The 13,112-nt window shown below is 35.8% G+C and overlaps 1 protein-coding gene and 1 long non-coding RNA gene across 2 annotated transcripts in view; one reads left to right on the top strand and one right to left on the bottom strand.

Annotated features, from left to right (window-relative positions):
- Nucleotides 1–8,265, bottom strand: part of LOC140837099 (uncharacterized) — a 29,928-nt gene extending 21,663 nt beyond the window's left edge. The window contains exon 1 of the long non-coding RNA XR_012119216.1: nucleotides 8,147–8,265. This is a non-coding gene — a long non-coding RNA (uncharacterized lncRNA). The remainder of the gene's footprint in view (nucleotides 1–8,146) is intronic.
- LOC140837096 (chaperone protein ClpB1-like) lies at nucleotides 4,890–9,418 on the top strand. Its single transcript, XM_073203103.1, has 7 exons — nucleotides 4,890–5,219; nucleotides 6,067–7,235; nucleotides 7,363–7,544; nucleotides 7,647–8,266; nucleotides 8,358–8,625; nucleotides 8,719–8,916; nucleotides 9,007–9,418. The coding sequence occupies exons 2-7, from the start codon at nucleotides 6,077–6,079 to the stop codon at nucleotides 9,232–9,234; spliced, it is 2,655 nt and encodes an 884-aa protein (XP_073059204.1). The 5' UTR covers nucleotides 4,890–5,219; nucleotides 6,067–6,076; the 3' UTR covers nucleotides 9,235–9,418.
- Nucleotides 9,419–13,112: the final 3,694 nt, after the last annotated feature.

The following is a 13,112-nucleotide window of genomic DNA, read 5'->3' as shown; positions in this document are numbered from 1 at the left end:
CTGAGTTGATTTCTGTCCCACCATGCCAAGGGATCTTCGTTATAATTTTCTTTGATCCTCTTCTTGACATCTTCCAGTGATACCTTAGATTCAAACTCTATTTCATTTGTATGTAGAGTTATCTTAAGGCATTCTATATCTTCTGGTTGGAGTTCCTTATCTGCTCTTAACTGGAGCATTGTTTCTCCAAACCGTCTTGAATCCTTCATTTTTGGGTTCAGAAGTTTTCTTGAATCACCACGCTTGCTGCGAAACTGGATTGGCAATTTTCTGTAAAATGCCTCCCTAAGTCTCTGGACTATGATTTTGTGAGCACATGGTGTTGTGAACACTAATCTTCTAGTCTCATTTTCTTGTGTATAGGACTTGAACATTTGTAGGAAATTATTTCCTAATAATATGTCAGCTCCTGTATCATGAAAATAAATTGGTGGTGTCTTTACCTTGTACCAAGGTGTTTGTCCAGCACCGCCAATCATGATTTCAGTCATCTTAATCCCTTTACATAAGATTAAGATTCTTCTGGAAAAATCTCTTCCAGCAATCTTGGGTAACTCTTCTTCCAAATTATTTGGAAAAAATCCTCGTTTTGCTGTACATATTCCAGCACCTGAATCAATATATGCAGCAAAGTATTCTGCCTTATATTGTTCATACAACATTCCTACTGGAATGTATATGGAGAATGGACTTGTGGTCATTGGATTTTCCACATTTTATCTTCTGCCATAAACTCCATTCCATACTCTAGACGTTTCCAAAGTTTATGTTCCTCGAGAAACTCTAGTCCAAGAATCAGTCGTTCTGATTCTTTTCCTGGAACTCCTTGAATATGAACCTCCAATTCTCCGATATTAATCAGTCCTTGGTAAGTTCCTATCATCGGTTGTTCCAAATAGTATATTGAATTACAAGGAAATTGATTCCTTTGCTTTGTAATGTCAAATACTATTTCTACCTCCTTCCACCCTTCTGGGCATCTAAGTTTTCCTATTGTAGAAAAACTTTTTAGCTCCTGTTGGGTTTCTATGACAAGCTTTTTATCCCATCTGTAACTTGTAATTTTGTCTCCTTGAAAAGATAGTCTTCTTGATTCCAATCTAAGACTTTGATTCCTCTGTAGAATCGGTTTGTCTTGGATCTGGATATCTGTTTCCTGTATTAAAAGAAACTCAACTCTTTCTGGATAAATTGCCTGAGCAACTTTTCCGAATATTTCAGGGATTTCAATAAACTCGTTTCTAATAAATAATTCAGAATGATGTGTATTAGATAGAGCATATGAAATTTGATAGGTAATAGAATATGGCCTATTACCTTCTTTCATCAGCCTTTTTTCCTTGAAGTTCTGATGCAATGTCAAGGCTCGGCTGAAATCTCGATCTGCCAGGTTGTAGGCTATCCTTGGATAGATTACCCCTACAATTTTTCCTGCACAGAGGTTTCTTGAGATTGTTCCCAGTACTGAATCTTGTAGATTCCCCATTCTTTTATCGCAAATAGCAATATCGATAGGTGAATCTATCCCTTCTTTGAAAGTAGCCTTTATCATAATTTGGATTGCTCCGATATGAATCCAGGACATAGTCCTTGCTACTTCTATCTTGAGTTTTTGTAATTCCTCCTTAATTTCTTCGGAAGGAATTAACTGCATCTCCATTCTATTTCCTGTAAGTTCCATTGGGATTGCTATTTCCCTTCTAGAAACTTTATAGATTAGATGATGCTTTCTGTTTCTTAGGCCAAGACTTCCTAAGAACTTTTCTACCTGTCCTGCAGAGAAACCTTGGTATCTCTGTAAACTCGGATTTTCTCTCATGATTCTTTGAACCATGTTATGAGATATTGTTGTCTGGCTAAAAAAACCCAGACAAATCTTCATGTGTTTCGTGTCGAAACACCTCGTCTTCAGTCAGATTCCGATTCTGTTCCATCAGATTCTTCCTCTTCTTCGTATATACTCTCATCTGAGGCAATGTCCTCAAATCGGTATACTTGAATGAGATCTTGGTAATAAACTGCATCTTCTATATCCGGAGTAGGATCGAAGCGTTTAATACCTCTTTTCTCATTTTCTGGACAGTTGGTTGAGATATGACCTCTTGCTCCACATGTCCAGCAATTACAATCTTTGAAACTTTCATTGGCTCGCGTATGAGCTCTTCTGAAAGTTTTCTTTGTAGGTGTTCTTCCTGTGCTTCGAGATGAACTCGATGTCTGGGATGATATCCTACTTCTCGATGGTCCGCTTCTTTGTCCAGATTTATAAGATCTGGCTTTCTGTCTAGATCATATGGTTCTTGGTTTCCAAGAACTTCTTCCACTTCGTGCATAAGGATGAGTCCTAAAACTTTTCCTTTTATGCTTCTGTGGTTTACTTCCAATAATTGTTGGAAGATCATTTTCCTTACAACACAAAGGAGTTCTTTTGTTGATACCCCTTAGTCGTTTGTAATTCTTTTGTAATGCTGCCATGTGACACCATTCTGCCAATTTTCCTTTAAGGAAAGAGGCTCTTCTTGCCAATGTATCTGGATTACCAGGTACGTATTCCCTTATGAGCATTTCTCTCCAAGGACTTGGCATTTTTGCGAAGAAAAGCTGCATAGCTATATCTTCTTCGACTCCTGAATTCCATCTATATTTGGTGAATAACATAATGTATTCATCTACCAAACATATATCATGTAATTCAAGACTATACAGAGCTTGAGTATATTTTTTCTTCTTCTCTGTATATTGACTATTGAAATAGTCTACCCCTATAAAGTGTGCTTTGAATAGGGTAGCCATCTTTCCAGCGATCTCACTAAGAGATTCCCCAACTAGGACCGACTCTTTCATGTCTGATGAAGTCATGTCCCAAGCAATTTTCACTGATCTCATAAGACTCATTTCCAAAAGTTTAATGAATCCTTCTTTGTTGAGATCAAGTGTTCCTGCTGCAATCCTCATAGCAGATGTCCAATCGTCTATGAGATCTTCTCTGTTTTTGAAGTCCAATACATCAAGGTTAAGCATAACCCCGTAAGGATGTATAGGATCTAAAACAGTTTTCCCATAGGGTGTTTGGTGCAAAGGAATTTGAGTTCTCCTTGCCCTTGTTCCCGCTGGGTGTGATCCTCCACCAGTATGGAAATCTGTCTGAGATTCTCTCATATTTACATTATGAGATCCCATACTTTCCCTTGGTGGTTCCTGAGAAGATGACCAGGTTATTGCAGGTGGTGTTTCACCTACTGCTGTATTCATCTTTAGATCTACTACTTTGAGATTTGCGAAAGATTCCGCAAGCTCTTGTAGATCCTCCAAACCAATCCTTTCTAAAGTTGTCATCAGATCAATTTCTTTTCTGAGACAGACTTGATTAGATTGATCATCTTTTCTTCTTCAGTTAAAGGTTTTAACACTACTTTGGCCTTCCCTTGTTGATGTAACAAAGGTTCGGTACCAAAGGATGGTGGTAACCAACCTCCTGAAGTTCTTCTACTAGAACTTGGTTGTTGTTCTAGTTTCTGTATTCTTGTTTGAATATCCTTTAAGATCTCAAGAATTTCTTCTTGTTTCTCTAGGACCTTTTCAACCCTCTGAGGTACATAATATAGCACATTGCCATAATTTTATACCGTTTTCTGTATTTCTCTAAGATCCAGAGAGAGCTTAGAGGAGTCTGGTACTATCTCCAGAAATTTATTATTCTGAATCATAAATTTTTACCTGAGGGTGCTGTTGCTTCCCTTCGTAGACCTTCTGTCTATACAGATCCATTGTTCTCTGAAGAATTTTTTCTGAGTAGATTTTGAAGTATGTTTTTACGGTTCCTCAAACCTTGTAAACGCATACCTTTCGCTCTGAGTTCAGTGAAGCATGTACTTCGCTGTAATTCTTGTTCTAATTGAATTATTTCCAGGGAAATAAGTTCAATTTCGAATTGGATGGTAGTCCCTGGCATATTTAACAGATCATTGAAGATCTGGTCTTTTCGGCCTGTAAGAGTCTACCTTTTGTGTATGCAAGGTTTTGCAAACACTGCTGTCTTTCATCAGGAGATAAATTTCCTGATTCAATGAGTTGTTTCAGATGCTTTATAGAACATCTGAATAGCTCTATTCGGAAACTAATGTTTCTGGAATAGAGATTGAAATGATTTCGGGGATTCCTAAATCCTTTCATTTCTTGATACATGACATATACCGTCATATGTCTGATGTTTCCATCAGATCTGTACCATAACTTGATGGTCACCATTGGAACATACCTTTGTTCTCTTGTTTCTGATATCTAACAATAGTTAGATAAACTTGTGTATATTCCAAAATATTGGAATAGTTCTTGTAAATTATTCTTCTCGAACTAAAGTTCGGATTCATAATTTTTTCGAAATTCTCCTTCTCATACATTTAGTTACTAGTAATAATAAAATTTTCGTGTTTAAATAAATTAACCATGCTCTGATACCATTTTGTGAAAGCGCGGAGGATCAATTAAAATCAAAATAAGAATAAGGGGTATTTTCGTCTTTTTTAAACTTATAGGGGTTAGAACAAAGTTTTTTAGGTTTAGGGAGTTGTAATAAAGTTTGGTTGGGTATTAGGGATTTATCTACAATTTACCCTAAAAGAAAATAAAAAATTACTATAATCAAAATACTTATGGCTTTTAAAATTAAATTATTAAATAAGACCTACACAAATATCAACACATGGTTAGTTGGCCTAGAGACAAATATAAATGTTTATATGTTAGATTACAAACCTGGGTAAGACACCTCAAGAATTGAGGTGCCCTTACCTAGTTATTATTTAAAATAAGATGAGTAAATACAATGGACAAGCCTAAGTGAAAATATAATAATCAATAATCAATATAAGATGAGTAAATACAATGGACAAGCCTAAGTAATAATCAATAATCAACCACCCCAGTAAATCCGAATGAAAAATGAAAGGCCAACAATTCCTTTCTAGTAAATCCGAATGAAAAATTAAAGGCCAAAAATACCCCTACTTTAAAGTAAAATTACGGGCTCAACCACGCGCACAAGTTCCTCAGGCTCCGTTAACCACGGTTACCAATGGTGAGCTGAGACCTTTCTCTCTCGGCTAAACTCATCAAAATTTCCTCCTTATTTTCCATTTCAACATTTTCTCCTCAAGTTTCAGTTGGTTGCGCAGAAAGTGAAGGAATCAGAGATCACTGAGCAGGACTCGCTTCTTCTCGTAATCACTTTTCTCATATTTTTGTTTTATCCTCATTTTTATTTCTTTTTCTGTAGATTTAGCCAGTGATTATTTGAGTCTTAGTTAACCAGGTTTCAATCGATGTTTAGTGTTTTTTTTTTGTATTTTACTTTGATCATGGTGCGGTGTATTTGTTCGGTTTTATACAAATTTTGTCTCTGTTCTCGACATTTTGCGACTATGTTTGATTTTAATGGCCTATTTGTCCTATTTTTATGCACCATTCTGTATACGTTTTGTTACTCTTATGTTTGGTTATGGTGTTATATATTCAAGCTATCGATCTACTGTTTTAGTGCATTGATAATTTTACATGTATGAACTGCTGTTTTGATATGTAAATGGCTATGTCAGTGCTTTTGGAATCATGTTTGAGTGTATTAAACGAGTTTTTGAAGATTGTTGAGGCTGTGTGTTGTGTTCGTTGAGCTAGTGAAATTTGGCTTCGGTTTGATCTATCTGTAATAAGATAATGCCATTGATGTGTGAAGCTTGTTTAATCTATCACGTGAGATCCAAATCAGAAAATGTCAGAAAATATGTCAATAATTCGAAGCTCATATCGTATTGACTTAAAAAATTCAGCGAGTTAGGAGTGATATTTATTTGGTGCATTCATACTATCGGTTTATACAGTTTTAGAAAAAGCTCAATCGATGTGTTGTATCATTCCAGAAGGTGTAAAATGTAAATTGTTAGTTTAAGTTTCCTATAATTCTCATTTTGTTTCCCTGACTTTAAAATTAGTATTTAGAATTTCGATCTTTATTATTTGATTTTGAGTTTGAACTTTAATTGTTGTTTGTTCTTTAATTTCATTTCACAGATTGTTAAAGATGAATACTGACAATATGACTCCAAAGACACACAAAATTATTACTTCAGCAAAAGATTTGGCTGCTAATCTCGGCATTAGTCCTTTCACTCTTATCCACTTACTCATAGCATTCATGTCAGATCGAGATGGCATTCTTCGACCAACAATCAACTTAGTCAGAATGACTGATCCTGGTACTGATTCTTTTAGTGATGATGATGGGGTAGACAGTTTGATTGCTAGGTATTATAAAAAATTGAGTGCTAAATCACCTATCACTAATTCACGTCCTAGCTTAGAAGTAAAAGAAATCATTGGAAATGCACATATTATACGAGTGGCACGTGGTGGCTCTCTTCTATCTAGCGACGATTTGATTAGAAGCTTTCTAGATAATAGAAGTGTCGATAGACTTTTACAAATGGGAGGTGTTTCTGCTACTAACGTGAGAGAGGTAATTCATATGAAGCAAAAAAAAAAAGAAGTGTTGAAAAATAATTCTACAGATTCGACATTTCAGACTTTAAAGATTTATTTTCGGGATCTTGTCCAGCAAGCCAATGAGTTGAATCCAGTGACTAGCTTAGAGAAAGAAATTGAACTAATTTCTGGGATGCTTTTGAGAAAGACTAGAAATAGTTTGGTTCTCATTGGCGAATCCAGTTTTGTTAAAAATGTTGTGGTGGAGGGATTCGCACAAAAAATTGCTCACGGGAATGTTCCAAGTGATCTTGCCAATGCGAGTCTTTTTTCTTTGGACACGGAAGCATTGTTTGTTGGAGAGGCACGTCGAGAGGACTTTGTGCAAAAATTAAAAGAAATTCAGAATGGAGTTGAAAAGGCTGACAAGAAACTGATTTTATTTGTCGATAAGATTGATTCAATTCTTGGTGAAGGAAATAGATCAAAAGACATTAGTACTGTGTTAAGTCTATTACTTGACCGAAACCAGGTGTGGTGCATTGGTGCCACAAATATGGAGGGATATAAGAAGTATGTAGAAAAGAATCCTACGTATAAGAAACATTTTAAGCCGTTGCATTTAGCTGATACAAGTGTTGCTGATACAATCAAGATATTGAAGGGTATGAAAGATGAGTATGAAACTCATCACTGTGTAAAAATTCTAGATCAAGCTCTTATAGTTGCGGCTCAACTGTCAGTACGTTATATCAGAGGTATGTTTCACATCAATATTTTAATATTATATTTTGAATGAATTTTACTCAGTTCTAACATGTCAAAACTTAGCAATATGTGGTTTTAATTACTGATGGTCGTGGTTGTAACTGCTTTTTTATGTAGGACTGCCTTTACCTGACAAGGCAATCGACCTTGTAGACGAGGCTGGTGCGATTGTAAGAGCCCAGCTTTTCAGTCGGCCCAAAAAATTGGTTGATTTAGAAAAAAAGAGAATTGAGTTGGAGGTTGAATTGTGTTATCTAGAGAAGGAAGAGAAAGATGCTAACAATGCTCGGATGGTTGAAGTGAGTACAAATTTAACGCTGGAACTATAATACTGCTACTATATTAACTTATTCGGTTGTTTTTATTGTGGCATTTTCCCTTGAATTGCAATAATCTTTCAGGTGAGAAATGAGCTTGATGTGTTGAGGGATAACCTTCCATCATTGGAGATGAGATATGAGGAAGAAAAGACAAGAATCAAATATGTTCAATGGCTCAGACAAAATAGAGCTAAATTGCAAAATGCTATTCTCAATGCTAAGAGAAAAAATGATTTTGAAACTGCTGCGACACATCAATATAGTATCAAAAGTACAAATTCTAAGATTGCAGCACTAGAAGCAATTTCAAATAAAAATAAAACGCTTGACTTGATAGTCGACCCTGATCAGATTGCTAGAGTTGTGGCACGTTGGACTGGTATACCTGTCATACGTCTTGGACGGGATGAAAAGGAGAGATTGATTGGTCTCTCTGAGAGGTTGCACCAACGAGTCGTGGGACAGGATGAGGCTGTTAAAACTGTAGCTGAAGCTGTCATAAGATCAAGAGTTGGACTTGGATTGCCCGAAAAACCAACAGGCTCTTTCCTTTTCTTGGGTCCAACTGGCGTTGGCAAGACAGAGCTCGCCAAAGCTCTGGCAGAACAGCTCTTCGATGATGATACTTTAATGGTCAGGATTGACATGTCTGAGTATATGGAGAAACACTCAGTTTCTCGGCTAATTGGAGCTCCTCCAGGGTAAGTGAAAATCCTTTAGTTAGTTTCAAATTTATGATTGCTTTATCATTGCGACATATTTCTTATAGTTCTTGTCTGTGTCATTTGACAGCTACACTGGACATGATGATGGAGGGCAACTAACAGAAGCCGTGAGGAGACGACCATATTGTTTGGTTCTTCTGGATGAAGTAGATAAAGGACACCCTGATGTGTTTAACATTTTGCTCCAAGTGTTAGACTCTGGAAGATTAACTGACAGTAAAGGGCGAAGTGTTGACTTCACAAATACGGTTATAATAATGACATCAAATTTTGGAGCCAACATACTTTTAGAAGGATCACTGGGCAACGATACCATGGAGAAAGTGATGAAAGAGGTAATATAGCGTATCTGTGTTTTTAGATGAAATATTTAGATATTTGTTTAGTACTTCATTTTAATGACTTGTAAAATTTTACCCATATCTCAGGTGAGAAAGCACTTCAAGCCTGAGTTGCTTAATCGACTCACCAAGATCGTGGTGTTCAACCCTCTTCCTGCTGATCAACTGAGGAATGTGTGTCACCTCCAGTTGAAAGATGTTGCCAGTCGCCTGGCTGATAAGCACATCAACTTGGACGTGAGCGAAGAGTCACTAAATTTCATAGTTAAAAAAAGCTATGATCGTGTAAGTCAAACAACAATTATGTTATCTCAATTCATGTCTTATTAAGCTGAACTCGCAAAGTCTAATCATATATTTATTTCTTGCTTTCAGTTTTATGGTGCGAGATCTATCAGGAGATGGGTGGAGGATAGGGTTGTAACCCAGCTATCCAACATGCTACTACACGGAGAAATGGTTGAAAATTCCACTGTGAAAATTAATGTTTCGGATGATGATGGGGAGTTGGCGTACACCATTGAGAACGATGGAGGTCCGGTAAATGCTCCAACTGGGGAGAAATCTCCAGTTCAGGCAGCAAAGAGAATGAGGAGTATGTAAATAAATGATTCTTGTTTTTTGGGTAGGAGAATTTTGCGTATACTTAGCATCGTCAACATGAGTTTTTACAAGTGTCTCTTGTCTGAATACTTTCACACGTGTATATTTCATAAACATAATTTTGGATAAGGAAAAAGATATGTACGTTGATGGTATAATCCACAAAAACTTGATGGATTCCGTTATCTATTTTGTATCCAACGTAAGACACATTTTCTACTTTATTTTCAACTTATTTTTAGTCTTTAATATTATTTCAATAAAGAAAACATTTGTAAATTATTTTTGACTTTTTTTAAAATATTCATATTTTTCAGTGTAACTAGAAAAGTGCAAGTCATTAAAAAAACACGATCATTAGTGGCATATGAATAAGAGAAGTTCTCTTATCCACATGAAATATTTTACAGTCCTGTTTTTGAGAGTTTAACTTCTTGTGTAGTTTGTTATGGTACTAAACTTCAACCTTTTGGTGTAATCACCAAATTGTTAGACTAGATGTCCAGCAAACCAACTTGTGTCTTGGATTTTATTGAATCTAATGTAAAAACAATATTTATTTTAATAATATTTTACGATTTTATCCAATTATGACATTTATTTTATCTGTATATTCATGCAGACTGTATATATGTTGCGTATTTTCCGCTCGCAAGCGCACCGTTGTCAAGTTTTAATATATGAGAGTAAAGTATCGTTCCCACGAAGAGTGCATTAATAAACATGTATCAGTGTTTGTAATTAAAATAGTCACGACTTTATTTAGAAGTGTTGCGATATTTACCGCTCGCAAGCGCACGGTTGTCAAGTTTTAATATACGTGAGTAAAGTATCGTTCCCACGAGGAGTGTAAACAAAAAATATATCAATGTTTGTAATTCGAATAGTCCCGACTTTATCTAGAAAATTCAGTAAAATGTTTGGTTTGCTTAAACGAATTAATTGAAAACAAAGAATTAATCTAATCACCAAGTTGAGAAATAACAATGAGAGAAAATATCTAGAGAAAAGATTTTACTACGTTTCCACGATTATTATTCCCAGTTAAATTTATATTCATTGAAATGTCTGCCTTTCTTTTGCTTAAAACGTACGAGATTTTTTTTAAAAAAACCTTACATAGCATCGGTCGACTTGCATACACGAGCATAAAATAATTTTGACATCATTTTAAAATAAAACAACCAACTAATATTTGAAAATCATAGCTCATACTACCAACCTCTCAAAACTCACTCAAAAAGCATAAATAAATAGTTTTAAAAATCCTTAACGTAAATCATAAGAGCAGAAAAAGTAGAAGCGCTGGTCCTCGGGTTGTGTGCACCTTCGGTCTAGCAAAGTCAATTACTATCAAGACCTCCATAAACATTAACATCATGATCACCGGTATCAATCACACCTAGTGAGTCTAAAGACTCAACACATCATATTCTTGATAACAAATAATACGTATACAAATCACATACAACATTGAAAAATACTTGTACTTAAAAGATCGTTTTCATGAAGATGCATAAACTTTAAACATAACCATTTTCATAAACATTTTCATGATGCATAAACTTTAAATAAAAACATTTTCATAATGATACATCAACTTGAAACATAAACATTTTCATAAACTTTTCCTAAACATTTTCGTAAACCTTTTTTATATCCTCAAAAACATATCCATATGAATATGCAAAACTTAAACCTCAACATTTTTTCTTTTCCTCATTTCATACCATATATCCTTTCATCATGATCATAAACATTTTTCTTTCCTTTATTGAATTCAGATCGTTAATTGTGACTTTCCTCAATCCTCAAAAAGTCGATGGATCCATCTACATGTAACCACAGTATTGGGCGGCGGGGGACACCAGCAACACTCTCACCGGTCAACTGGGCCCTGTCCTATCATCGTCGAATGAAAATACGATCGTCGGGGCTCTCTCTGAGACCTTTTCCCATAAATGAGCTCTCTCTGGGGTCTTCTCCCCTCACGATATTCCCATTCTTACCTCAAACCTTATAACCTCAATAGTCACAATTACTTCACTTCCTTCAATGTTTTACATTTTCATCACTTTATAAAAATCATGTATTTAATATCTTTTTTCTTTAAAAAAAAACATGCAACATATCTTTTAACGTTATCGTTCCTCGTAAAAATCCATAAACATTTTAAAAGAAACATTTTAACATAAAAGAAATCCATAAATATTTTAATTAAACATTTCAACACCATAAACATTTAAAATATGTATTCAAATCATAAACATTTAAAATAAACATTTTAACATATTAAATCATAACCTTTTAAAATAACATTTTGACATAATAAATCGTAAACATTTAAAATGACAATTTGACATAATAAATCATAAACATTTAAAATCAATGTCATAAAAATTTAAATAATCGTATTAGCATATAAAACAGCATTCAGGACACTGCCATGACGTTTACTAATTTCTAGGTGTAAAATAACCGTTTTACCACTAAACGTACAATTTTCCGTTTTTGACTTTTTCTTAATTTCATTGACTCTAACATGTCCCAAATAATTATTTAAGCCTAACATGAATTTTCTCATATTTTTATTTAGCTTAAATCGATGACTTTTAAATTATTCTTTAAATACAACATATTACAGCGTTTTAATCCCGAATTAAACCAAAACTTAATATAAAATTTCCAAATTAAAAATTTAGGCTTTAATAATTATTTGAGCTTAAATATAATTTTTCATAATTTTATAAAGCTTAAAACTAGGCGTTTCAATTAACTCGTTAATTAGCGTTTCGTGCGGCGATTAAATCCCGAATAAATCCCGAATAAATCCAAAACTCTATATTTTGTTCTCAAAATATTAACATAACTTTTTTTCTGATTTATTCTACCCTTCCAAGTCATGAGCCACACCGGTGGACCCATGGATTCAATTTTAGTTCTTTAATTTTCGAAATTGACACATATACGAACACACCGAGCCATCTCCTAATTTACTCGAGCCACGCCCGAGCCACCTTGAACCAAACCCAAGCCAACCTATCTATGAACCCTACAAGCTAGTCCCAAGCCCAAGAACCAACCCCTAAGTCTCACAATCACTCCTGGAAACTGAAGCACAAACCTTCCCATGGAAGGACCTCACGCCTAGAGACTCCTAGCCAAACCTGGACACTTCCAGCAGAGCCACCACAGAGCCCACCTGACCCTGACCATCCCTAGACCACGCTCAGACCAAGCCCATCCCCTGAACCCAGTAGCGAGCCACCTGAAGCAAAATACCAGAACCTGCGCTAAAGCTTCTCCTCAAAGCTTCCATCTTCTCTCGAGCCAGCAGCCAACCCAAGCCGCCCCAGCCCTTGCCCAGACCATCGTGCACCCTCTTATGATCCTAAGGACCTAACCTAGCCCAGCACCCAAGCCCCTGGCCCAGCCATTTTCTTCCTACACAACAGCAACAACCTGCGCTATTCCCTTGCTGTAACTCTCGGGTGGCTTGGGGAAGAGTCCTTGTGCTCTTGGGCTCTTCCCTAGCCATCTAACTCGAGTCCTAGTATGGATAGGACTCCTCTCCTGACCCAACCACGTCCTAGCCCAGCTTTGGTCTAGCCAAAACCAAGCCATGCGGTGGTTCACCCCATAAACCAAACCTTGGTCTTTAAAATAATGCAACTTTGGTTCCAACTTTCTGTTGTACGTGTGCAGCAGGTTTTTGTGTGATCTAGGACTCAAAAAAACATGTAGAAACCACCCTTAAACCTTACCTAATCATGGCAGCCCTTAGGATCATGCTAAACATAAATTTTGGATCAACATACATGATTTAAAAACTCTTCTTGATGAAAAAACGAAAATATAACAAAGGTTCCCTTATTTTT

This window comes from Primulina eburnea, chromosome 7 (genome assembly GCF_022965805.1).
Source record: "Primulina eburnea isolate SZY01 chromosome 7, ASM2296580v1, whole genome shotgun sequence".
Classification (NCBI taxonomy): domain Eukaryota; kingdom Viridiplantae; phylum Streptophyta; class Magnoliopsida; order Lamiales; family Gesneriaceae; genus Primulina; species Primulina eburnea.
Note: the sequence above shows the minus strand (reverse complement) of the source record. Positions and strands in the feature narration are given on the sequence as shown.

Coding starts and splice junctions, on each gene's coding strand:
- LOC140837096 (XM_073203103.1), top strand. CDS start 6,077: ATGAATACTGACAATATGACTCCAAAGACACACAAAATTATTACTTCA. Junction 8,267..8,357: donor CTAATTGGAGCTCCTCCAGG/GTAAGTGAAAAT, acceptor GTCATTTGACAG/CTACACTGGACATGATGATG. Junction 8,626..8,718: donor TGGAGAAAGTGATGAAAGAG/GTAATATAGCGT, acceptor CCCATATCTCAG/GTGAGAAAGCACTTCAAGCC.